Genomic DNA, 24891 nt, shown 5'->3' on the forward strand with positions numbered 1-24891 from the left:
GGGACATCTGTTCCTGTGTCACTTTCTGCAAGACAGGGACCAACCTCGCAAGAAACCGTGGCATCTTCAAGGATGGGCCCCATAGGTGTGGTTGGTCGTGTGGCTTTCTTCTGATTCCCTGGGGGCTGGGGGGCCGCACAGCGGGGCCTGGCACTTCAGCTTTCGGTCTGAGTTACACAATTTCCAGGTTTCCATGCAGTTTCCTCCTCCCCAGCCCTGAACTGTTTACACAGCAACTCTTATCCACAGAGCATCCACATGAAGGCTTTCCTCTGTTTGGAAGATTTGGGATGGCAGAGTCCCAAAGTTTCCTATGGAGGATCCTTTTCAATAGGGGACAGATGCAGCCTGATGATGGAGAGGTTCAGGGTTGACTTGTGATTCCGTTAACAACCCCTGTTCAATAAACAGTCTTCTGATGAATAATGGCCCTTCCTTTTCCTTCCCCCCAGGTCCATCACCTGATAATGATGTAAAAAAGCCGAAGCACCTACGCCCTTTCCAGAAAGTCCAGGGCTCATTTGGGGAAATAACTTTCAAAATGAAAGTCTTTGAGAAATTGCAACTTATTTCTTAAACTCACCTGATTTTTTTCCAGAGGTAATTTAATCCTGCATTAAGGAAAAGCTCACCCCCAAATGGTTCTCCTTGACTTAAATCCATGTTTCCTTACCCCTTTCCCCGAGTAACCATGCAAGTCTTTCCTTGAAAGGACCCAGGCACCAAAGCATCATTATCTCCCAGGCATATTTTTTTGGAACTTATTTATTTCAAACATTTACAATTTTCATTTTAAATGCAAAATAGCTGGTTAAAAGAAAAAACACTGAAAAAAATTATACTGACCCTTTGCCCCATATACAGACATCACCAGCCTTTGGTATTTGCTTTCAGATAATTAGGTTAAAAAAAAAAACCAAACTTAAAACTATTATTTCTCTCCAGAAAAACATAAAGTTGAGGTATTCTATTTAACAGATGTGTGCTCTCCATCCAAATACGGTTTCTCTATTAATTAACAGCCTTGCTACACGCTGTTCCAATCCTTTCCTTCTGAAGTAGATCTGCATTTGAGCATATGTTCATACATCTGACAATGTTCCTTAATCATCATTAAGGTTGCCATAGAAACTTGCTGGTGCTGGAGCCAGGCTACACAGAGGACGCTATGCTAGAAGGACCTTTCGGGGATGCTCGGGAGTGTCTGGCACAGAAGTGGAGCCAGCTTGGCAAAATCCCCGCTGCCAACTGCTGCATGGGAGCCTGGGATCCAGGCTCATGCTCCCAGGAACCACCAGTTGCCCCTGCTTCTCCAAATTAAGACAGATTTCTTACCAACTCAATCTGGAGCTGGGTGTCAGACTCCTCCCCAACTGGGGCAATCTTAAGTGCCTCTGATGAAGCGATATAGCCCAGGACCAAAGCAGCCAGGCAAGACATTCCTGAACATTCTACAGGAAACCCACAAACCATGACCACCCCCAGTCTGCTCCACTGAGCTCTGTTGAGCCGAGGTCTGCTCCCCACCAGGTGGGCTCCCAATCCGTTCCAGCAGATCCCACCCCTTGTCATGGTGTTTCCTTCCCTCGGGGACAGCAGGCAAATGACAGAGACTGGGGTGAGCCCAGAGCCTGGCAAACAAACTACCAAGGGCAAGGCTCCCTCAGGGCAGAGAGCTTTCAGAGCTACCAAAGGCTTTGCAGAAACAGTCAACGCTACTTCCTCGACACTTAAAAACAGAAATTTTTTTACATTAATGCTACAAGAATTAATGACCACTTTAACTGAAACCCTGAACTAGCATATTTTCAATGTTTCCCAACCAGCAGCATAAGCTGTCCATCTGTAATAAAAAATTGTCGCTGGGCTAACATTTCCTTCTGGCTGTGTAGCAGATTGCTACAGGTATTAGGTGAGTAGCATCACACGTGTGCTGTAGAAACACAGGTAAGAATGACCTGTGAATTGAAACACACATTCACTGACCATAGATTCAAAGACAAAGAGAGCATAGGGTGTATACCTATGTACACCGAGCAAGAGAAGACAAATATTTTTCCTTCATCTATACTAGCTTATAAAAAAATAAAGGGGGGGGGAGGCAGTTCCGTTCAAATAATAATGAAAGCAATAACAATTTGGAGATCAAAGCTGCCTAGCTCTCAGCAATCATGAGCTATCTGGATTTCACATCTTCCACCAGCACCGCTGCCTGGCTCTGCTAATATTACACGTGGGTAAAACTTTGTCAAGAGTTAACTGTGGGCAGAGAATCATCCTGTCTCATGCAGATTCTTATTTTCTATATTTCCCTTTAACAGCATTTTTGCTGGTCTCGGTCACGAAAACTTGAGAGAAAAACAAAACAAAACCACCTGCCTCACTTTTGTCAACTTCAGATTAGTTGCCAAAGGCAGCAACCGAGTCTGAAAGCTACAGCCAAAGCCAGCAATGAACGTCACCACGTCGCCCAACGTCATAACAGCTTGAGCCCGGCAAACAGTAAACAAAACATGATCATTTCTGTCCTTTTCCCACCTGTCTGGTGCTGGTGGTTGTTCTTCTAAAACAGGAGACTACTAGAAAAGTGTTGTGGTCTGGTACATTTTTAGCGGTGGGTTGCATGACAGATTTTAATCACAGCTTCTTTCTGGGACTTCCCAGGATACTTGAGGGTGCTTGTCTGGGTAACCACTAACTTCACTGCATCGTCAAAGCCTAGACAGAAAAGCACACTGCAGTGGTTGGCAGCGTCACGCCTCGGCATTCAGTCGATGCTCCAATACTCGCTGAACACAATCACATTCAAGGAACTAACTAAAAAGAGGAAGGCATCAAGGTTAGGATTTTTTTTTTTAAATGAACCTCATCTGATACCGGAGGATTCGTGGCTTTCAGTGGTGGGGATTTTCAGCTGACCTGCTGAGTAATCGTGGGAGGCTGGCTTCCCAGCACTGTGACCGGGGAGCTGGACACCATTTCCTTCTCGACCGCCTGGGGGAGTAGTAACAAGCTGCCTTTTCCGCTAAATTAGAAAAGAGGCAGAGTTGTTTTTTCTCTCTCTCTCTTTTTTTTTTTTTTTACTTTTTAAGGCAAAAACAAAATTTAGAATGAAAACAGAGTCTCTTCTCTTATAGGGGAAAATCTTTCTCGTCCTTTGTCACTTGATTCAGTTTTGTGCTAAGCAAAGTCATTGTACCTTTCCCCTGTTATTTATATACCGACTCTCAACTAATACTGGATGCTCTACCCTCTGAAGATAAAAGAGTCAGCAGTTTTTTAAAAACCACATTAAAATCCATTCTTGCCAGGTTCTTTTGTCTTTTTGCATAAATATTATCTTCCCTGGTTACTCAGGCTCAGTTGAAAACAAAATAAACAAAGCTGGAGCGAGGCAATGCTGATTTCACAACTGGCAGAAGCCTTCCTGATGCCAGTTCTCCTTCTGGGGAGCCGGGGAAGTGGGAGGACGGTGTGCAGAGGCCTCCAGCCCCCTCAGCAATGCTACTACAGATAAGCTTGGAGACCCTGCCCCACTCCCTTCCTTCCTCTCCTGAAGTCCTGGGATCCAAAAAGGGAACTCGAGCCAGAGCACTCACTTCTGAATTCAGCAAGTGCCTAGGACGACCATTCACATTCAGAAAATGCTGATGAGGAACTAATTATAATTCCATTTCAAACCATCAGGCCCTGAGATACTGTCTGCCCCCACCTCAGCTGCGGGGGAAAGAAAAGCACAAGAGACCTTCCCCCACACTCAGGCCTAGAAAAAACGGAATTTCGAAGGCACTTGGGTTTCTAGAGTTCGAGCTAGAAGAGGAGGGTCAAGACACAAGCGACTTGGGGAGTCTGGCTGGAAATCCATCCCAGCCGTCTGAGGTTGCCGCTCCTGGTGGTGGGCGGGGATGCGCGGACGGCCAGCGGCTCATCCACACCAAAGCCCCGGGGCAGTCCCAAACCTCCCCAGTCACCCAGCTCTGCCCACCTGAGTGGCCAGTAGAGTCTTGACACCCGTCTCTTCACGGGGGCCTGAGTTCACTCTCACCCTGTAATCAGGGCATTGGGGTCAGGGTGATTCAAAACTCAACCAACACAGCAAATCTTTTTTTTCACCCAGCATAGAATTTTCTGTGAGGCGCTTCTGTAAAGGTGAAGCCAGAGGCCCCGAGTACCTGAGATAAGCTGGCATGGCAGTGAGGAGCGACTTGTGCTAAGCCAGTCTATGTTTCAGCATCCACACAGTCCTGGGGCCTGACGCCCCAGGCTGCTAGGCCTACCCATTATCTGGGGAAGAAGTAGTCTCTGTTGCTGACGTCATAAGGGCTCCCAGGGCCCTTAGCATCCGGCCGGCTGTTCCTCGATGTGTTGTCAGATTCAAGACTGCTGGGGGACACCGGTGGGGAGATGAGGGGGACAAGCGCTGGGGTGGGCTTGGGCCTCTCAGGAACCAGCTGGCCCAAAGAATACGACGGGTGTGCACTCGTCTTGCCTTCTTTCAGAGACTGCAGTTTCCCGGTCTTCTTGAACCTTCACACAGACACACAAAGACAAACCACGCAAATGTTGAGTTCCTGCTGTGATAAGCCCAAGAGAAAAGCACCAACAGCTGGCTGCCCTTGTGGGCTGACGCTCTTGGGTCTCAGCTCCAAGGACTGATAACTATTTATTCATTGGCTGCTTTTTGTCACCAGGAACTACATAATCCTCTGAAGAGCTATCAAAAATACCCCAAGGAAATAGGTATGCATGGTGGGTCCAATTTACCAATGGGGAAACTGAGGTTTTGAGCGCCTCTTTGTAGCACCTGAGAACCTAATTTGTTCTTTGTTCTGCTCCACTCCGACGGTAAAGAATCCATCTACAATGCAGGAGACCTGGATTCGATTCCTGAGTATGTAAGACTCCCCTGAAGAAGGGAATGGCAACCCACTCCAGTATTCTTGCCTGGAGAATCCCACGGACAGAGGAGCCTGGCAGGCTACAGCCCATGGGATCGCAAAGAGTCAGACACGGACATAACTGAAAGACTAACACAACCATAGAGGCAGCCCAGAGGGACACATTCTCAGTCTCAAATCCACTTACTTAAAAAAAAAGAGAGACAGTATTCTTTCAGTGGGGAAGGAAAAGGACTGTCCTGCTCCCTCAACACCCCTCCTTCGCTTCTGGCTTCCAATATGCTCATAGTCCCCAGATCTCCCTACACCTCTGGGTCCCCTCCCACCACACTGGCACATGCACACAGCCTCGGCCATGGGCACCACTTGGGCACGAGTGACTCATTTGACAGGAAAGTCGATGTTAAACAGGAAGGAGATAGACATCTCTCTGATCACAGCTTCGTTCACCCTGCTCCACTCTGGGCCCAAAGCCAGGGCTCAGTAACTGAGAAAAGTCACTTGACAGCCCAAAGAAAGATGAGATGGTGATAGCAATCTTCAAAGGTACAGTCAGGGCTCCTCCCTGAGTCGAGCGGGGCAGCCCATCTTCCCCCCCGCTTCCCACTTTGTCACCTACTTACTGCCCACTGACCCCAAAGCGGGAGCAAGGTGGTCTCTCTCAATTCTACCAAATGTCAGCTACTTCAGGAAGGGCTGGGAGGGGAGAGGGGAAACCAACATCAAAAACAAGGTTTGGGGATTTTCCTTAGGTTTCTTTTTATATCGACAGGCTATTCCTGTCCTTGTTATGATAAATAATTGATAGCTGGCTCCAAATATGCCATTGGCTCTTAGCCTGTTATCCAAATGGAACAAACAGTCTGCAGAATGTGACTTGGGCTTCGCCATTCAGGCACTGCACAGGAAGAGAACACAGCAGGGCGCTTACTGGAGCTATGCTGGGCTCTTGGGTGGAATCCTCCTCTCTCATGAGGGAACTGAAGACAGTCGTTACACTCTGGATTTCAAAACATTCAGCCCCTCTGATCCAAGATTTCCACTTTTGGGACTATACCCTCAGGAAAGCACATAGCTATGGAAAAAGCCTTATGCACAAAGATGTTCAACACAGTCTTGTTTATAAAAGCAAAACAACAGTCCAACTACCCAATATAGGAGGTTGGTTAGGTGATCTTGGGTATATGCATCTAATGGAGAAGTGATGAAAGTGAGGTTTACAAAAAATTTTAATAATAAGAAGTGCTTATAACTAATGCTACATTTATTTAAAAGGCAGGATTCAGAGTTATGGATACAGAATAATCATGGCTCTGAAAAACAAACCCTGGTGGTCCAGTAGTTAAGACTCCTTGCTTCTTATGCAGGGGGTACAGGTTCAACCCCTGACTGGGTAACCATCATGCCACACAGCCAAAACAAACAAACAAACAAGAGACTATGCAGAGGAAAAAGACTTGGAGAAAATTCATCTAAATGTAAAGTGCTCTTGATCTGGGTGTCAGCTGCATGGGTGTCTTTGTGGAAATGCATGGGACTGTACACTTATGACATCTGCACTTTCCTGTATGTTTGTCAGACTTTTACATTTTAAAAATTAACAGTCGCTGTCTTTGCTTAATGTGTGATTTTTCTCCCTTCTTGCTTTGTTGTTGTTCAGCCCCCAGGTCGTGTCTGACTTCGCAATCCCATGGACTGCAACACACCACCAGGCTTCCCTGTCCCTCACCATCTCCTGGAATTTGCTCCAGTTCATGTCCATTGAATCAGGGATGCCATCCAACCATCTCATCCTCTGTTACCCTCTTCTCTTGCCCTCAATCTTTCCCAGCATCAGGGTCTTTTTGAATGAGTCAGCTCTTCGCATCAGGTGGCCAAAGTACTGGAACTTCAACTTCAGCATCAGTCCTTCTTTGCTATTTGTCAGTATCAGCAAACTGCCAATATTTAGGAAATAATCCTGTGTCACAATTTAAGTTTCTATTGATGTAACTTAACCCATACGGAAAGCAGTCTCTGTCCTCAGATTTTTTCAACAACTGGATGGGTAACTGAGAAAGATGAGCTTTTCTTCTTTTGAAATATTTTGAGGAGTGAATGAGACTTTTTCAGCAAATCACTAAGCTCAAAGGGGACTTAGAAACCTCTGGGCCTGTGGTCCGTCCAAACCTGGCACTGCCCTGCCTTTGAAAGGTGTCTGAGCACTGCCTGGAAAATTTCATGGACAGAGGAACCTGGCAGACTACAGTCCATGGGGTCACAAAGACTCGAACACAACTGAAGTAACAACATGTACGCATGCAATATTTTAAGAAAAGGTTCTGCAACTAAAAGAAATTTTTTAAAAACACTTACAAAACTTAAAAAACACTTATAATTAACCACGGAGATGGGAGAGTGTGATTTTAAAATACTGAAATGAGACAATACATTCAATACAAAATGATTTAAATCATAGTCATATACATAGGAAGTCCTCATCTAATAGTGTTAGCCATTCTAAATAAATGTGCAGAAAAGTAACTCTCTGCTATGAAAATCCTATTTTCCCAGTGCCCGATGGCATAAATAGAGAGATAAATGGGGGCACACTGGGGCACAGGAAGTACAGTGGGGAGAATGGCCCTTTTAAGCTACAACATCCCTTTAAAAAGATAGTACACCTTTTTCAACAGCACACTTAAATTTTTAAAAATTGTCACTGATATTGATGGAAAAATACTTAGGAAAATACTGTGCTTTCCTTAAGACACAAAATAAATGTACTAAAAATAAAAAGATGGTGTCACAGGTGGGTGGGCTTTCCTTCCTCCATCTGCCTCTCATTCTATCCACTGTAATCATCTGGCCATCCCAGTGGTCATGGAGGCCCAACCATTTTGGCACCCCAGCATCTCTTGATACTCATTTTTTTTTTAGCTTCACTGGGTCTTCGTTGCTGTGCGTGGGCTTTTCTCTAGTTGCAGGGAGCAGGGGCTACTCTTTACTGCCGTGCACAGGCTTCTTATTGCGGTGGCTTCTCTTGTTGCAGAGCACAGAATCTAGGGCTCTCAGGCTTCAGTAGCTGTGGTACCTGGGCTCAGCAGTTGCGGTTCCCGGGCTCTAGAGCATGGGCTCAACAGTTGTGGTACACAGGCTTAGTTGCTCTGTGGCATGTAGGATCTTCCCGGACCAGGGATCGAACCCATATCTCCTGCATTGGCAGGGGGCTTCTTTACCACTGAGCCACCAGGGAAACCCCTACTGATACTCTTTTTTTTGACATGGGGGACTTTGGAAATAGTGTGATTTTTCACTGTTTGAAATTAACTGGCCTCTTTCCAAATAAATTAGCCTTAAACGGGAGGATGGAAACTCATCAGGCTAGGAAATAAATAACTGCTATGTTCTGTGCACGAGGCGCTGTGCCTTCAGGGACTCTGGTTGTGTAGCAACCAGCCAGGGTACAAGCACCATCAGCACATTAGCAAACCAGGGCTGTGATGAGCACTATGGCCGATACCCAGCCTAACACTTCTCTCCCAGTGGTTAACAGCACAGCAAAAGAGCACCGCCTGTCAGGGGGGCCACCGGCCAACAGTGGACGTATAAGACTAGGCCCACCTCTTAGCCGACTGCAGGCTGGCGCAGTGGGCAGGCACTTTTGGGACACGAGTCCTTGTCCTGTCTCTGCTATTAACAAAGTGTGTGTTCCTGGGCAAGTCAGCTTACCTCTCGTGGCTGTTGTGTCATTTGTAAAACTCAAGAGTTTGACTAAATGACCCCTAAGGCCCTAACCAAGAAGTATAAGCTGTGAGTCTGAATCTTAGCCTCACCCTGACTAGCTGTAATCAGTCTTCTTTCTTTCAGCTCTAATTTCCTCACCTGTCAAGGGGAAATCATAATCATGATATTTACTCTACAGGGCCTGTGGTGGGTTAAGCTAAAGACGTTTTGAAGCCCTAATGATAAAGAAATAAAAAGAGAACACAGAAGTACATGTCTGAGGTGAGGCAAGGAATCCCTTAGAACAGGGGTCTCCAACCTGCGTGATCTAATGCCTGATGACCTGAGGTCAAGCTGATGTAACAGTAATAGAAATAGAGTGCACAGAAATGTAACGCTCTTGAGTCTTCCTGAAGCCAGCCCCCACCCTCTGGTCCATGACTGTCTTCCACAAAACTGGTCCCTGGTGCCAAAAAGGTGGGGGACCACTGCTCTATAGGGTCTCTGGTGGATTATGAGAAAGTCCATTTGAAACCCAGATGAAACAGATACAGAAAGAAGAGGTGTCTGAGGTGAGGCAAAGAATCCCTTAGAAGGGAGTAGGAAAACCTCTGAAAGCTGGCAGGGCCCCTCTCTGGCCCAAAGATATAAAAGACTGAGTTCTTGGCTCCTCCAGGGAGTTACTCTTTAAGAACCTTATCTTCTGCACACCCTTGGAACAGCTTGGTTGCTACTTCATTGAAAAATCAAAGCAAAAACAACCCCAAACACAGTGTGAGTTCTTATCTTCCTCATCTTCCAACCCAGACCACCTTGGTGGCTGAGCTATTCCGGGGTCACTGTGAGACTCCAATGAGCTAGCACGTGGAAAGCTGTCTGCCAAAGTCTTACCCCTCCTTCCCAAACACCTCATAGACCACCTCTCTCAATCACGGGGTAGAATCCTTGCAAGTTACAAACAAGGGAAAAGACAGGAAAAACAGAAAGAAATAGGATGGAATTTCTCCTCTCCTTATATTATCATTGGAATTTACCACCATCCGAAGCCAGAGCCCAGCCTCATTTCCTTTAGGGCTTCAGCATATGCAAAATTGCCAGTTCCTGCCGTAAAATCGGGAACACTGGAAGTTTTCTTTATTGCCCATTCATTGGGAGCACTGTTAGGTGACTTCTCTGCAAGATTGGGAATGAATGGCAACACCAGTGACTGAGTGGAGAGAGACTAGGATGATTAGGCATGGCACTACAGTGACCAGAGTGCCAACCAAACCCTCACCAGGACTGGAGAGGGGCACCAGGATAGGATATTTAAAGGTGACCCACTACGTCTGCTTATTTTAAAACACAGAATATCCCCAAGGAGGTAGTCTAGCCAGGCACTTCAGAGTTACCCGTGCACTTCTGCTGCGGTGCTCCTCAAGTGGTACTTTACTCATTTTAGTCTGTGGCTCTTAGGAGAGGAAGGGTATGTTCATGTTGCAATCCCAGAGCCTAAGGTGTTTCTTCAGTGTCTAACACACACTTTCACCACCAGGCTTTCCTGCCTCTTCTGCTCCCTCTCAGGCCGCTCCTTCTCAGTCCCTTTCTCAGCTCCTCCTCTTCACAATATTCCATTTGTACGCCACAGATGACATTTTTGGCCCCATCTTCTCCCATAGCCCCAACTACCATCTGCCTGGTGGCAATGATCTGAATGGCCTGCCAAACTTGCCCACTTGGGGTTTCCCCAGTGGTACCAATATGTAAGCATTGTTTTTCTACTTGGTTGTTCTGCTTAAGCCAGAAACTTGAGGGTCAGACTTGATTCCTTCCTCTCCTTCATCCTTCCCATCTAAGCTGTCATCAGATCTTGTCCATTCTACCTCTCAAATATATCTGGAATCCACTCGTGGCTCTCCAACCCATGGCCACCATCCTAGCACTGGCAAAGCTAGATGTGAAGCCTGAGAACACCGCAGGGCCACCCCGGGGCCCTTCTCACCTCAGGATGATGCCGATGCAGAGGAGGGTCCCGAAGGCCAGGCTTCCTCCAGCCACCAGGAATGAGGGCAGTGGTACTGAAGTAGAATCTTGCACTAGAAAAAAAAAGTAAGAGGGAGAGAAAGAAGAGGAGGGAGAGGAGCAGAGGAATGAAGGGGGAAAAAAAAAAAACAAACCACTCAGCAAGTGCTGCCAAAACCTCAAAAGAACCTCACCCCTGGAGGAGGAAACAGCTCTGCCTGACAAACTTGTCAGTGTTCTGGCCAAAGCCAACTCTAGAAGGTCTCCCCCAGCACAGTCTGACAGACCCCAGGATGCCACCACTTGGCAAGAGATACACCTCCAGCTCAGAGCTTCTGAGTGCCTGCGGCCAGCCACAGACTCCTACTCACTCTCAGAGCAGCTTTTCTAGTGGCACTCAGCCGGCCCCACGAGGCACAGGGGAGTGCAAGAAGCAGAGCCTCAGGGGACCTCCTTGACAGCAGCTCCTGGAGGCTCGGATGCTTTAAATCAAGCATTTGGGTGCAGCTGTCCCCCCTGGATCATCACTTCTCACCTGTCTCCCCAGTTGGTATGCAAGCCCCAGCCATCTGAATTTCAGTCCATCTTTCTCACGTGTATTCCCTCTCCTGTACATGCATTCTCTTCTCCCCCAGAATGCTCATCCACCCTTGCTGCACCCTTTCCCCTTTGCTGGCCAGTCCCCCTGCTCGGCCTTTGAATCTCACATAAGATGATGGCATTCCCTTTGAGAAGTGATCCTGCTCCACGCTGGCCTGCCTTGCTTACTTCCCCAGCTCCACCTCCAGCCTAAACTCCCTGAAAGCAGGGACCCTGTGTGTCTTTTTCACTTTTAACATTCCAACTTCTCACGTGGTACCCTGCACAAAGCAGGCCCACCAAAATATTTCACTGAACGAATGCGAAAACAAACTAGCTTCACAAACAACCATGTCCTTCCAGAGAAAGCTCCTTCCCGTGGCTGCCAGAGACAGACCCTGGACTAGACAGAGAGTAGTCTAAGCAAAATCACCATTCCCTTCTGCTGAAAATGCAGATACTTACAGTCTCATGGACTTTGGATTCAGGCTCTTCCACCCTAAATGGGACCCACTGCTGATAAAGATGTGATGCCAGTCATCACTCCGGGTGTCTAGTAGATGCAGGCTTTGCCTTAGCACTGACCGCAAGGGCCGGTGTCTCCCCGTGTGTCCCATGTCTCTTGGCAGAGACACCCATTTCGTGTATGCTTGGCTTACTCTTTCACTAACACTTCATCATCTTTTGTATTTGTTCCTTCCTTCATTCAACAAATATTTATTGAGTGTCTGTCACGTGCCAGGCTTTGTTCTAAGCCTCAGGGATACAGATAATTGGATGACAGAAAGACTCCTGGCTTCCTGGATCTTACAGTCTAATCAAGGGAGACAGACAAACAAATACATATCTAATAAGATGTCAGCACTGACAAAGGCAATGATGGAAAACAAAGCATAGAAAGGGGAGCGTGACAGTAGAGGGTTCTGTCAAATTGGGTGATTGCGAAAGGCCTCCCTGGGCAGGGGGGAGAGGGGGGACATCTGAGCAGAGGCCAGATGTATGAAAGGGCTGTCCAAGGGGAGGTCAGGGGAAGAGCATCCAGGCAGAGCAAGCAGTAGGTGCAAAGGCCATGTGGTGAGCACGTGTGGAAGTGAGGAAGTCAGAGCAGATGAGCAAGAGAGAGGAGGAGGTGAGACCTCAAGATCAGGGCCTGACTTCATAGAGACTAGGGTCTTTGTTAGGTCTTCGGCTTTGACTCTGGGAGACAAGATGGTGTTGAGCCAAGAAGAGCTTAAATTTGTGTTTTAAGAGTCATTCTGGCTTTTGGCTGGAAAAGAGTCAGTTGGGGGTTAAGACAAAAGCCAGGAGGGACATCCAGTGGGTAAGTGGCTGACTCCCATCCCCAGTACAGGGAGTCCGAGTTCAAGCCCTGGTCAGGGAAATAATTCCACATGCCACAACTAAAAAGAATCCAGGTGCCACAGCTAAGACCCAGCATGGCCAGATAAATAAATAAATATTAAAACAAAAGACTAAAAGCCAACAGACCAGCAGGCAGACCCTAAAGTCCTCCTGGAGAAAAGACAGCAATGGCTGGGCCAGGTGTTGGCAATGGAGGGGTGAGAAGTGGTCAGCTCCTGGACAAACCTCAGGATACAACTGGCAGGGCCTGCTGGAGGACGGGACATGGGATGAGGCATAGCAGAGGAAGCCTGTCTCACCTCCCAGCCTCAGCAACCCAGAGGAGGTGTTGTCTTTACCGAAATGAGGAAGAAGGATGAGAACAGATTTGGGTTGAAGAGGCAGGGAGGCATCAAGCATTCTCTTTTAGACACATTAGGTCTGAGAGTTTTAGTAGGTATAAGGTGGACATGTCACCTAGGTAGTTGGATACACCAGTCTGGCTGGATCTTCGTGGGAAGGTCAGAGACGGGGCTGTACATTTGGGAGTCATCAGCCCATAGACGGTCTTTAAAGACACAGGGCTGGATTAGACAGATCATCGGTGAGGGTGGCTAGAGAAGACTCAAGGGTTCTTCCTCCACTGTATCTCCTGAACTGCTTGTTGCCCCAACCTCCTGCTGTCCCACCCACACCATTCATTCAAATGGCACCTCCTCTGTGAACTTTCTATGATTCCCTCAGGACTCTAAATCCCCTTTGCTTTACCTATGGCTCCCTTTTGGCCACATTCCACTCTCTGCTAGTTACTGCTTTACCCCAGAGCCTGCCCCCTGGATGGTAGACTCCAGGAGATCAGGGATGGGTTCGACTCCAAGTTCCCAGCTGTGCACGCAGAGCTTAGCCCCAGGTGTTTGGCAGGTCCCCCTAAGTTCACTACACTAGGTGGGGCTTTGCAATAGCAATGCAGGGCATGGGCAGCCAGGCATGGCAGGAATCTGCCCAGTTAAAGGTATGGGGGCCAGGGACTCCCTCAGAAAGCCCAAGAGCCATCAGGTGAATGCGTTCAGCTGCTGAGCCTCCAGAGTCTGGACTCCATGAGTCCCATCCATATATTAATAGTAAAGCAAACACAGGACCTGGGATCTTTTCCTTTCCTTTTTTGGGGGCTGTGCTAGGTTTCGGTTGCTGTATGAGCTCTTCTCCAGTGTGGCAAGTGGGGGCTACTCTCCAGTTGCAGTGTGCAGGCCTCTCGTGGCAGTAGCTTCTCTTGCTGTGGAGCACGGGTTCTAGGGCACTTGGGCTTCAGCAGTTGCATCATGTGGGCTCAGTAGCTGTGGCTCAAAGACACTCGAGCCCAGACTCAATAGTTGTGGTGTTCAGGCTTAGTTTCTCTGCAGCATGGGGGTTCCTCTAGGATCAGGGATCAAACTCGTGTCTCCCCAGTTGATTGGCAGGGGGATTCTTTACCACCGAGCCACCAGGGAAACCCTGGTTGGGATCTTTCTTGATGCAAACGTTACTAAGTTTCCTAGTCTTGCAGGTATAGGCAGTCAGAAGCATTGGAATGAAGGCCTTCCCAAAGATTTATTTCATTCCTCAAAAGGGTATTTCATTACAGACTCTAGTAATTTTGTTTGTAGCACATTCATTTGTATTCTGGGCCAAATGTGACGCAGTTTACTGATTTATCTTACTCTTCTTATGGTCCCTTCACAATATCTTAGCTAACGATATCAAACTTGGAAGTATAAAGTAATAAAAGACTATTTCTGCCATCGATCCTTTTCATTAAGCAGACCAGCCCTCTGCCAACACTTCCAGAAAGAAAGGACTTTCTGCAGAGACAAGTTCTTTTGTGCCCCATAAGCAACAGAAACTCAAAAATATCCAGTCCTTACCTGGGAGGCTGGTTGTTTTTGCAGAATCTTTGGAGAAAAGATTTTCATTATCTTCAGTGGTAGTAGGTGCCTAAAAGAAACAGTCCTCACTGTGAGCCTCTTTCTGCAGATTCCACCATCATTCAGGACCCAGCTCAGGCACTATCCTCTCCTTCACCTCCTGCCTGATCCACCCATGGCAATCCTTTCTCTAGCTCATGGACCTCTCCTTGTCTGACCCATCACTCTCAACTTACTTGTATCTATAGCTCACCTACTCAGGGTGGGGATTTCTTCCCACATGTCTCTCGACCAGGAACTTAAGGGCACACCCCTTCCACAGAGGAGATACTCAATAAATAACCTGAAACAGCAGATGTATTATGGGTCTGGTGCCAGGGCGTGGGTACTACCACTTACTGGGAAAAACTCAGGCTAGAATTTTGGATCCACCATTTACTAGTTACGGAAGGCAGGGGAAATTTCTTAATCCACGTGGGCATCAATTTTCCTCCCTTGTAGGCATGACCATGGGCTTCCCAAGTGGTGCTAGTGATAAAGAACCCGCCTGCCAATGCAGGACACATAAGAGATGTGGGTTCGATCCCTGGGTTGGGAAGATCCCCTGGAGGAGGACATGGCAACCCACTCCAGTATTCTTGCCTGGAAAATCCCATGGACAGAGGAGCCTGGTGGGCTATAAGAGTCAGACATGACTGATCAGTACAGGCATGATCTTTAGGGCACCCAAATCTTGGTGATCATAAAGGTCAAATGAGGGAGGAGATGCCAGGTTTAGAGCCTAGTGAGGCATGGCAAGTTCTCGGCGTCAGTTCCCTCCACCCTCCGGCCCGGTGAGTATGGGCTGCACCCTGGAGCTGTTCCCGCTGGTGCCTGGACAGTCCTGCATCCAATATGGCCAAGATGCAAGACCCTGGCTCTTCCCCATGCTGCCCAGCTCCAGGAGTGGCTGAGCCTCCCCGCTTAGCATTGAGGGAATTAAGGACCAGGAGATGAGATGTAGTTGAATGGGAAATTGGATTACACAAGGATTTGTTAAGCAGCTTCAGAGGTAATCCTCTTTTCAGAAAATTATGACACCAGGAGTCCATAGGGGAAGGGCACAGATACACAAGCTAAGCTATCGGGATGCCCAGAGGTTCAGAGATGAAACAGCAGCCCCCAGACACACAGCTGCTCAGTGAGCCGGGCCAGAACCAATCCACACTTTACGTGGCCTATATCACTGGGACGAGAGAACCGCTCTTCCCCTGCTTTACAGAGGTGTGCTTTACAGAGGCCCTGTGTTCAGGCTAGTTGCTCACAGCCACGTTTCTGGTAAGTGGTAGAGGTGCAATTGGAGTCAGCTTCTGCCTGACGCCAGCCCACAACCCTTAACTCTAGGTGCTGTCGCCGTGACCCTTTTATAAGAACATGAGCTCACCTGCGTGGAGGTGGGCAGCTTGGTCGTAGTAGAACTCCGGGACTCTGTGGATAGAAAAATCATTATTAATGATTCATGAACACTGAAGTCCGGACTGATAGAATAAAATTAATCATAGTGTATCTTACGCTGAAAACAAGCAACTATCCAACCCTAAAGGACTAGCCATACAAATTCTGATAGAATCATACATTGCAATAGTCTTTAAAAATATCTCAGAAAATAACTAAGAACATGATATAATGTTAAATGAAAAATGTAAGACAAGAAAAAGTCCATATAGTGTGATCCAAAGTTTTGCATGTGGTGTGCTAAGTTGCTTCAGTCGTGTCCGACTCTTTGTGACCTCATGGACTGTAGCCTGCCAGGTTCCTCTGACCATGGGACTATCCAGGCAAGAATACTGGAGTGAGTTGCCATTTCCTTCTCCATGGGGATCTTCCTGACCCAGGGATCAAACCCATGTCTCCTGTGACTCCTGCATTGCAGGCAGACTCTTCACCACAGAGACACCTGGGAAGCCCATGTTATATGATATGCCGTAATATATATTCTGAATACTCATTGGAAGGACTAAGGCTGAAGCTGAAGCTCCAATAATTTGGCCACCGGATGCAAACAGCCAACTCATTGGAAAAGACTGTGATGCTGGGAAAGATTGAGGGCAGAAGGAGAAGAGGGTGACAGAGAATGAGATGGTTGAATGGCATCACCAGTTCAATGGACATAATCTTGGGCAAACTCCAAGAGATGGTGAGGGACAGGAAAGCCTGTCGTACTGCAGTCCATGGGGTCGCAAAGAGTCAGACTTGACTTGGCAACAGAACAACAACAACAACAAATATATGTTCATACACAGAAAGAAAAAAAAGGAAGGATATACAGCGCCAGATATAAGCACCATTAACATTTTAATCTCCTGTATGCCCCTTTTTTGGAGAAGGCAGTGGCACCCCACTCCAGTACTCTTGCCTGGAAAATCCCATGGATGGAGGAGCCTGGTAGGCTGCAGTCCATGGGGTCGCTAAGAGTCAGATATGACTGAGCAACTTCACTTTCACTTTTCACTTTCATGCATTGGAGAAGGAAATGGCAAACCACTCCAGTGTTCTTGCCTGGAGAATCCCAGGGATGGGGGAGCCTGGTGGGCTGCCACCTATGGGGTCGCACAGAGTCGGACATGACTGAAGTGACTTAGCAGCAGCATGCCCCTTTTTGCAATAAAAATATTTATCTAAACAACAGATTCTCTAGGACTTTGCTGGTGGTCCAGTAGCTAAAACTCCACACTCCCAATGCAGGGGACTCAGGTTCGATCCCTGGTCAGGGAACTAGATCTCCTATGCTGCAACTTAAGATCCCACATGCTGCAACTAAGACCCAGCTCAGCCAAATAAATAAACATATGTTTTTAAATTATGTAACAACAGACTCTTACTGCCTGGATGGATTTAATATACTGTGCCTGAGAAGGGAGGTGGACTGGGCACCCTCCTGGGCCCCTCCCGCTCCATGGGAACCACGTTGCTGCAGAAACCCCCAAGGCTGCAGAAGGGCAAGTATCAAAGCGAGAACGCTGACACGAGGCCTGACTCAGCCGCAAATATGGGCCCGAGGGACCAGGCACTGAATGCTCTGGAGTTTAAAATATTTTCTTTTCAGTTCATCATTTTTCCATCAAGAAATTAAAAATACCACAGAACCAGTTTATACAAAGATGTCGAGCCTCCCTGAGTCAGGAGTAGAAAGACTAGCAAGGGATTGGAGGGGAGGGTGACCCTTCTTCTGCTCAGGACAGAAACTTCCAGAAGGGGCGTGCATTCCCCAGGAGGGGAAAAACACCACACAACAGCAGCACTAGAAGGGACACAAGAGCGTGTTCGACCTCCGCATTGTACAGAGAGCCCAGAGAGGGAAAGCAACTTGTCCAAGGTCACAGAGCAACTCAGCCCCAGATCAACCTTGGATAAATGGGAGGGACACAATCTCTTATTCTTTTGTGTTCTTCCCAGCCCAACCTAACAGGGAACAATTAGACTCATAGCAGGGGATGACTGAAGGATTAAAGGAGGGTGTGGGGACGCTGGAAGGAAAGCTAAAACCAGGAGACAGGGACAACTCTACATAGGATATATGGTTGACCATGGATGGTCATTCAGTCCAGTGGTTCTTAAACCCAGACATGTTCAGATTCATCAGTGGTCTTTTAGGTCCAATCCTTGACCTATAGCCTCAGAATCTCCATGGTAAGTTTCAGCCATCAGGGTCTTTAAAAGATCCCTCAAACCCAGAAAGATATTTCAGGAAGAAAAGGAGACCAGTATACTTTTGACCCTCAGTTCTGACCCCCAACATGATATGAGGTCCAGAAAAGGATGTGTAATCTTTGGTGGCTCAGATTTCCAGAGATTAAAGTAGGAATTTTCTCTCAAATAACCCAGGAATGCTACCAGACTGAACAAAATTTTTCCAACACATAGTTAAGATTGTCTTACATAACAAGACTTTTTAAAAACCTCCCTAGATGACAATAATGTGAGTCTCTCAGTCGTGTCCGACTCTATGCAACCCTATGGACTGTAACCTGCCAGCCTCCTCTCTTCATGGGATTCTCAGGTAAGAATGCTGGAGTGAGTTGCCGTTTTCTACTTCAGGATAGATGACAACGGGAACCCCTGACTCAGACCATTTGTCCCCTGAGATGGAAGGTGTATTGCTATTACTAATAAACATTTCCATTTTACATAAGGAACTAGGGCTCAGGGGAAAATAAGTTTAATAATAATATTATTAATACTAACTGCATACTAATAAAATATTGCTAGTACTTCTACCATTGACCTTGGTGGACGCTCACTCTACTCCAGCTCCAAGTGGTTCTTTGCCTACGTGATGTTCATAGTATCTCACAAGGCAGGTACTATTATTACAGGTTTACAGATGCAGAGGCTCAGGAAGGCTATAAAACATTAGCAACAACAGAGAACACATTTTTTCCGTTTAGACAAACGTATTTTATATTTCCTAGTGTTTCACTGCAGCTAGCATGTGCAATGAAAGAAGGGAAGGAAACGGCATTCACCGGCTCCCATATGCCCCCGTGTGCCAGGAAGTAACGGGCATAAGGACGGTGGCGGTCATGAGACCGTAACAGCAACAACTATAACGATGCCTGACATTTACTCCGAGTTTACTACATGCCAGGCACCACCTTACCTATAATACTAAACGCGAACTAACTAATTTAATTCTCACAACAGTACTCTGAGTATTCTGAGATCGGTAATAATATCACCCCCACTTTACAGATGGGGAAAATGAGACCCAGGGAGGTTAAATAGCTTGCCTGAAGTTTTGTAAGAAATAAGTGTTAAAGCTTTCTGACTCCAAGAATAAACTTTTTTCCACTTCATTTAAAAAAAAAATCATCTCTAGATTGAACATTTCTCAAATTCAAGGACTGTATCCTACTCATCTTTGTAAACTCACTACTTAACATAAGCCTGCATCTTGCTGAAAACTGTGTAATTAGTAAAATTTCAATTATGGAAAATCACCTGGGGAAAAAAAAGGACTGATACATTAACATCCAACACGGAGTGTGTCCCCGTAATAGTATTTCCAGATCGGACGATGTACTTCTATATTCATAACAAAGTGAATGAATGAATGACCATGTCCAGTAAGTGAGGCTGAGAGAGACTACCTGTGAGTTTTTTCCACATGAGTTTTTAAAACAAAAGATGTATTTCTATTAATTTGAAAATGGGTTTGGGTTTGCTTACTTGGGTTCTGGAATAGAGAAATTCGATACAAAGGATGGCAGAGGACTTCATACCAGATTTGTAGCTTTGGTCAAGGCACTCAGCTTCTTTTAGACCTCGCTTCTTTGTTTCTAAGGAAGGGGGTGGCTTCCTTCTACACAGGTCACCTCAGATCACAGGCTAAAGGACCTAGCACGCGCCCAGCACACAAAAACATCTGTTTAAAAACTGACTCTAAATTCAGAACACAGAACATAAAACATTTTCTAACACAATAATTTTAAGTTGTATATTATGACCAGTTAAAATATGGGCTACTAGGCTCCAGGGCTGGAGTACAGAGAGGGAACACAGGAGTGGGCTGGGAATAAGAGGCAAAAGAAAGAAAAAAAGGAAGCCAGAGGGTGACAGAAAGATGAAGGAACAAGGGGAGAGGGACGAACCACAAAGCCAGACATTCACAGAGAGGGGGTGGGATGGAGACACAGGGACCCACAAGCTGAGCGGCACGCCAGGCAACGTCCCCACTCTGGACGACATGCCTTCCCTCACACCCTATAAACCACCAACCAGAAAGTTAATCACTGTTCCTCCATTTGTGCAGGACTTCCCTGGTGGCTCAGACAGTAAAAGTGTCTGCCTACAATGCGGGATACCCAGGTTCAATCTCTGGGTCAGGAAGATCTCCTGGAGAAGGAAATGGCAACCCACTCCAGTACTCTTGCCTGGAAAATCCCATGGACAGAGGAGCCTGGTAGGCTACAGTCCATGAGGCCGAAAAGAGTCGGACACAACTGAGTGACTTCACTTTCACTTTTTTCCATTCGTTCAGAAAAACAAAAAAGCCAAAAACCTCACACTGAGGAGCTGACAATCTCCTGAGGAGAAATAAATCACCTCTACCTGGGCCCCAGCACCACCCAGGACAGTCTGTGGAGAAGTCTACTAGTCTGAGGCCAAATGAGAAAAAACAAACTGGATAGCTATATAGCTTAAGTGTTTTCCTTCTGAGATTAAGCCCTTGTTTCATCCTCTTATGAAATGAGTGACGGTCAATGGCAATAGCTACTTTTTACTTGGGCTTCCCTGATGCTTAGACAGTAAAGAATCTGCCTACAATGCAGGAAACCTGGGTTGGCTCCCTGGGTCGGGAAGAGTCCCCTGGAGAAGGGAATGGCAACCCACTCTAGTATTCTTGCCTGGAGAATTCCATGGACAGAGGAGCCTGGCAGTCCAACATGACTGAGCGACTAAGCACAGCAGAGCACTTTTTACTTAACCATTTAATTTTAGGTCCTTACTTAGCAAACTGAAAAGCTGGTGACCTTCTTGGGTATCCAAAATTCTTTTTGAAATTTTATAGAAATCCCAGGAAACTTTCAGCTATGCACAGAAATGGAGCAGGTAGGGAGGGTGTGGAAGGAAGTGATGCAGTGGTGGGCCTGGAAAGAAGGTAGATGAAGAGGCAGACATGAGTGCCAAAGTGCTGGTCCCACTGGAGGGGAAGAGGCGAGTGAGGGCCAGTCACGAGGGATGGTGGGCAGGCAGCCGGAGAAGGCCCTCTGCTCCAAGCTCAGGAGTTTGAGCTTCACCTGGAAGTTAAGGGGAGTCATGGCTGCAGACCAGGGAGCAACATTCAGGCTTGTGGATCTAGAAAGAGGCCCATAGCAGTGGCGTGGAGGACAGTTGGTGCTTTCTCACCAGAGACAGAAATCAGTTTCAGGGATCCTTGTAGGAATTCTGTTGAGGGACATCCCTGGGTCCAGTGGCTAAGACTCTGCACTCCCAATGCAAGGGGCCCACAGGCTCCAACTAAGACCCAGGCACAGCTAAATAAATAACAAAAAGAATCCTGCCAACATGGGACAAGAACCTGAGCCAAGGGAGAGGGTGGTCTGGCCTGCTATCCTGGGCATGTCCTGGCTCAGAGAGCGGGCTGGATGGTAGTGTCCATCGCCGCACAAAGAACACAGGGAGGTTTGTGGTCCAAGCTCTGGGCAGAGTGGAGACAAGAATCCAGAGCTCAAGGGACAGATGTGGCCTGAAACACAGGTGAATTGCTAGCATCTGGCATATACTCACATGTGCCAGGCTGGGTGTGAACTGCTGTCCAGCTTGGTTAGTCCTCTCAGCCCACTGAGGCAGGTGTTTGGTTTGGAAGTTCTGAAGCAGGCCTATCATTCCCATCTGGAAACCAAGCAAAGCTGGGCACTTCCCTAAGGTCCTGCTGGGAGGGGCAGTGCCAGCGACCAGAGCCCAGTCCACCCAGCGACAACACTGCACCCAGGGGACACGACAAGGCCGCCCGTAGAAGCAGCATGTGGAGTCGCCATGGAAAACGGCACAAAGGCAGAGTCAGGCGACGCCCGGGGAGGGGAGAAGGGGCACGGTCTCCTCAGAAACGTGTCCCCAAGTACCCTTTAACCTATACAACTTCCCCTCGGGCCATGCTGAGGGGAGGAACGCAGTGAAGTCCCCCAGAATGGGCCGACTGCAGGGTTTGAGGTGATAGTATGTAGCTGAAGGGATTGGGCCAGGGAGGCCCACCTGCCCGGACAGCGTGCAGCCCAGCCGCTGGGTCCCCCAAAGGCCACGTGGACGCAAACCTCTAGCACCTCCTCAGCAGTGTGACTCCCAAGAATGGGTCCCCGCTACTCACTACCTGTCATAGGTGGTTCTTAATATTTTCCAGGTGTTGGTGAGCAGGGTGTGAGAGGGAGTTAAAGGGATTCATGAAAGCAAGAAACACCCCTCATGCCTAACGGGCTTTTCCTGAGCATTCTGCCCCAGCTCGCTGTGCAAAGGGTCCACAGGCTTGCTGGATGCCAGCCCTGCCCGTGCTGTCGGAGACGACAAACGTGAGGAACTCCCAGCCTGCAAAGAGCGGCTGACCAGCCGCCTGTCAACGTGTAACCTCTCCTTCCTGGCCTGACATCAGAGTGACATCAGCCCTGACAGGCAGGGACTCCATGAGTCACCGTGGCAGGTGCTGCTGGCAGTCACCTGGGCTTCCAGGCCAGAGCAGGGCCCCCAGAACTGTGTGACTCAGCGCCCCGCCCTCAGGCTGGGAACCTCGCTGCCTCCACAAGACTGCGTGCAGCCAGGTCTCGGCCTCAAGGGGGCAGCGCTCGCTGCAGCCCAGGCGCCTGACTCCCCTCCCCCACACCTCTGCCCCGCACCCCCTCTCTCTTCAGGCCTTCCCGCGCGCCCCACTCGGACCTCCCACGCACACACCTGTGCTCCCGCCGGGCCAAAGAGCCCTGCGTTGGTTCACAGTCCACGTCCTTGCACGTGCTGTTCCCGTGGCCTATAATCCCCCATTCTATACTTGGGAAACCCCTCCAACACCCTCCAAGACATAACGCAAATGCCACCTCCTCCACGAAGCCCTTCTTGCTCTTTCTAAACTGCCGGAGTGTTGTCTGCTCCACAGCCTTATCAATTACAGTGGGATGCCACGCCAGCCCCGCCCCCACCCCACCCCCGCACATTCCCCATTTCACATTCCCCTCTACATTCCGATTCAACGAGTCCAGGACTGTATCCAGGGCATCAGCTCTAGGATGTCCACAGCCCCGCTCTCTTTATCCCAAGACCCCTGGGCTCAACAGTTGTGGATCCTCCCGGACCAAGAACCAATCAACACAGCACTCAAAGTACTAATCCTCCTACACTTGCAGTACTAGTTATTATCACTAAGAAATTTTTTTTTCTCTAAATTCATAAAAACTCTCCAAAGGGGACAAGATAGGTCACATCAACTCCATTTTACAGATGACAAGACTGAGGCTCTGAGAGGTAAACTAACGTTACCAAGGTCATACAACCTGATTTCCAGGTCCAATGTACTTCTCTCAGCCTCTGTGTCAGGACCTCCACACGCATCCTACCTGTCTGGGCTTTAGGGATGGAGGCAGGTCTTTGGGGCTAGAAAGCCCATCAATGTAGTATCTAGTGCAGTGACATGTCCCAAACAGTCAAATAACTCTAAAACTTATGTAACCTCAGTAAAACATACATAACCTCCCTCTCATTTTCCAGAAGCACTCCCCAATTTCCAACCTAATCCCTCTTGCATGGGAATAATCCAGGTTCCTCTTGCTCTGCCCTCAGTGGAGAGGGAAGCAGCTGGTTTCTCCCTTGGCTATACTCACCACTGGGGTTTTGAAGACCCTCCCCTCAAAACCCACACAGGTACAGAATAGGAGCTCAAACCCTTCAGCTGCTTATTCGAGAAGTGGTCAAAAGAGTTCTGCCTGAGCTTACGCGATCACTGTAGCAAGTCACAGAAACACAGGACCTGAGGTTGAACAGGTGCCTACCATACCGTCCTCCACTGGCAGGAGAATACAACAATTTAAAGAGGAACATCCACAGATGAGACCAGCTTTGAGGGAAGGTCACCAGACAGGTAAGGAATCCACAAGCCATCCCATTCCACAGCCTGGGAACAGCACAAGCAGATTCAAGTCCCCTGGGAATTCCAGAAGTATTCGGAGAGAGCAGACTGGCAGACTTATCAGGGGTTACCCTGGAGACCAAGGGCCAGTGAGACCGGAGTTGGGTTCACATGAGAAAGAATTTTCTACTTGAATAGATAGTTCTCCAAAAAAGACATACAAATAGCCTGTAAACACATGAAAAGATCTTCAACACCACTACTTATTACAGAAATGCAAATCTAAACCACAATACCGTTGTGGACTCAGTGGGAGAAGGAGAGGGAGGGACAAACAGAGAGAGTAGCGTTGAAGTATAGAGACTGCCATTGCCAAATAGATAGCTGGTGGGAAGCAGCTGTGAAGCAAAGGGACTCAGCTCAGTGCTCTGTGAGGACCCGAAGGGGTGAGATAGGGCTGGGGGTGGGAAGGAGGCTCAAGAGGGAGGGAATATATATATGCTTATAGCTGATTCGTGTTGTTGGGCAGCAAAAGCTAACACAACATTGTAAAGCAATTATCCTCCAATTAAGAAATAAGTCCACAATACCACACCCATAAGGAGAGGTATTAAGAAAGAAAGAAGAAAAGAGACAGAAGGGAAGAAGAAAGGAAGAAAATACTAAGTGCTGACAAGGATATGAAAAAAGGAAAACCCTGCACATTGCTGATAGGAATGCAGGAACATGCAAAGGTGCGGCCACCGTGGGAAATACTATGGCAGTCCTTCAAAAAATTACAAATAGAATTAGCATATGGTGTAGCAACTGTGCATCTGGGTATATATTCCAAAGAACTGAAAGCAGAGATCAAAACATATTTGTACAGCCATGTTCATAG

The 24891-nt window shown here is 47.7% G+C and overlaps 1 protein-coding gene across 3 annotated transcripts in view; it reads right to left on the minus strand.

The window, feature by feature from the left end:
* Positions 1 to 970: 970 nt before the first annotated feature.
* The window catches only part of IL6R (interleukin 6 receptor), a 54419-nt gene continuing 30498 nt past the window's right edge, over positions 971 to 24891 (minus strand). For all 3 annotated transcript variants that reach the window (XM_025287757.2, XM_006044204.3, XM_044944308.1), the window contains 4 exons: positions 15849 to 15892; positions 14426 to 14495; positions 10585 to 10678; positions 971 to 4527 (listed from right to left, as the gene is read on the minus strand). In XM_025287757.2, coding sequence (XP_025143542.2) covers positions 4281 to 4527; positions 10585 to 10678; positions 14426 to 14495; positions 15849 to 15892 — 455 coding nt within the window. In that variant the 3' untranslated portion in view covers positions 971 to 4280. The remainder of the gene's footprint in view (positions 4528 to 10584; positions 10679 to 14425; positions 14496 to 15848; positions 15893 to 24891) is intronic.

The sequence above is a fragment of the Bubalus bubalis genome, chromosome 6, assembly GCF_019923935.1.
Source record: "Bubalus bubalis isolate 160015118507 breed Murrah chromosome 6, NDDB_SH_1, whole genome shotgun sequence".
NCBI classification, from domain to species: domain Eukaryota; kingdom Metazoa; phylum Chordata; class Mammalia; order Artiodactyla; family Bovidae; genus Bubalus; species Bubalus bubalis.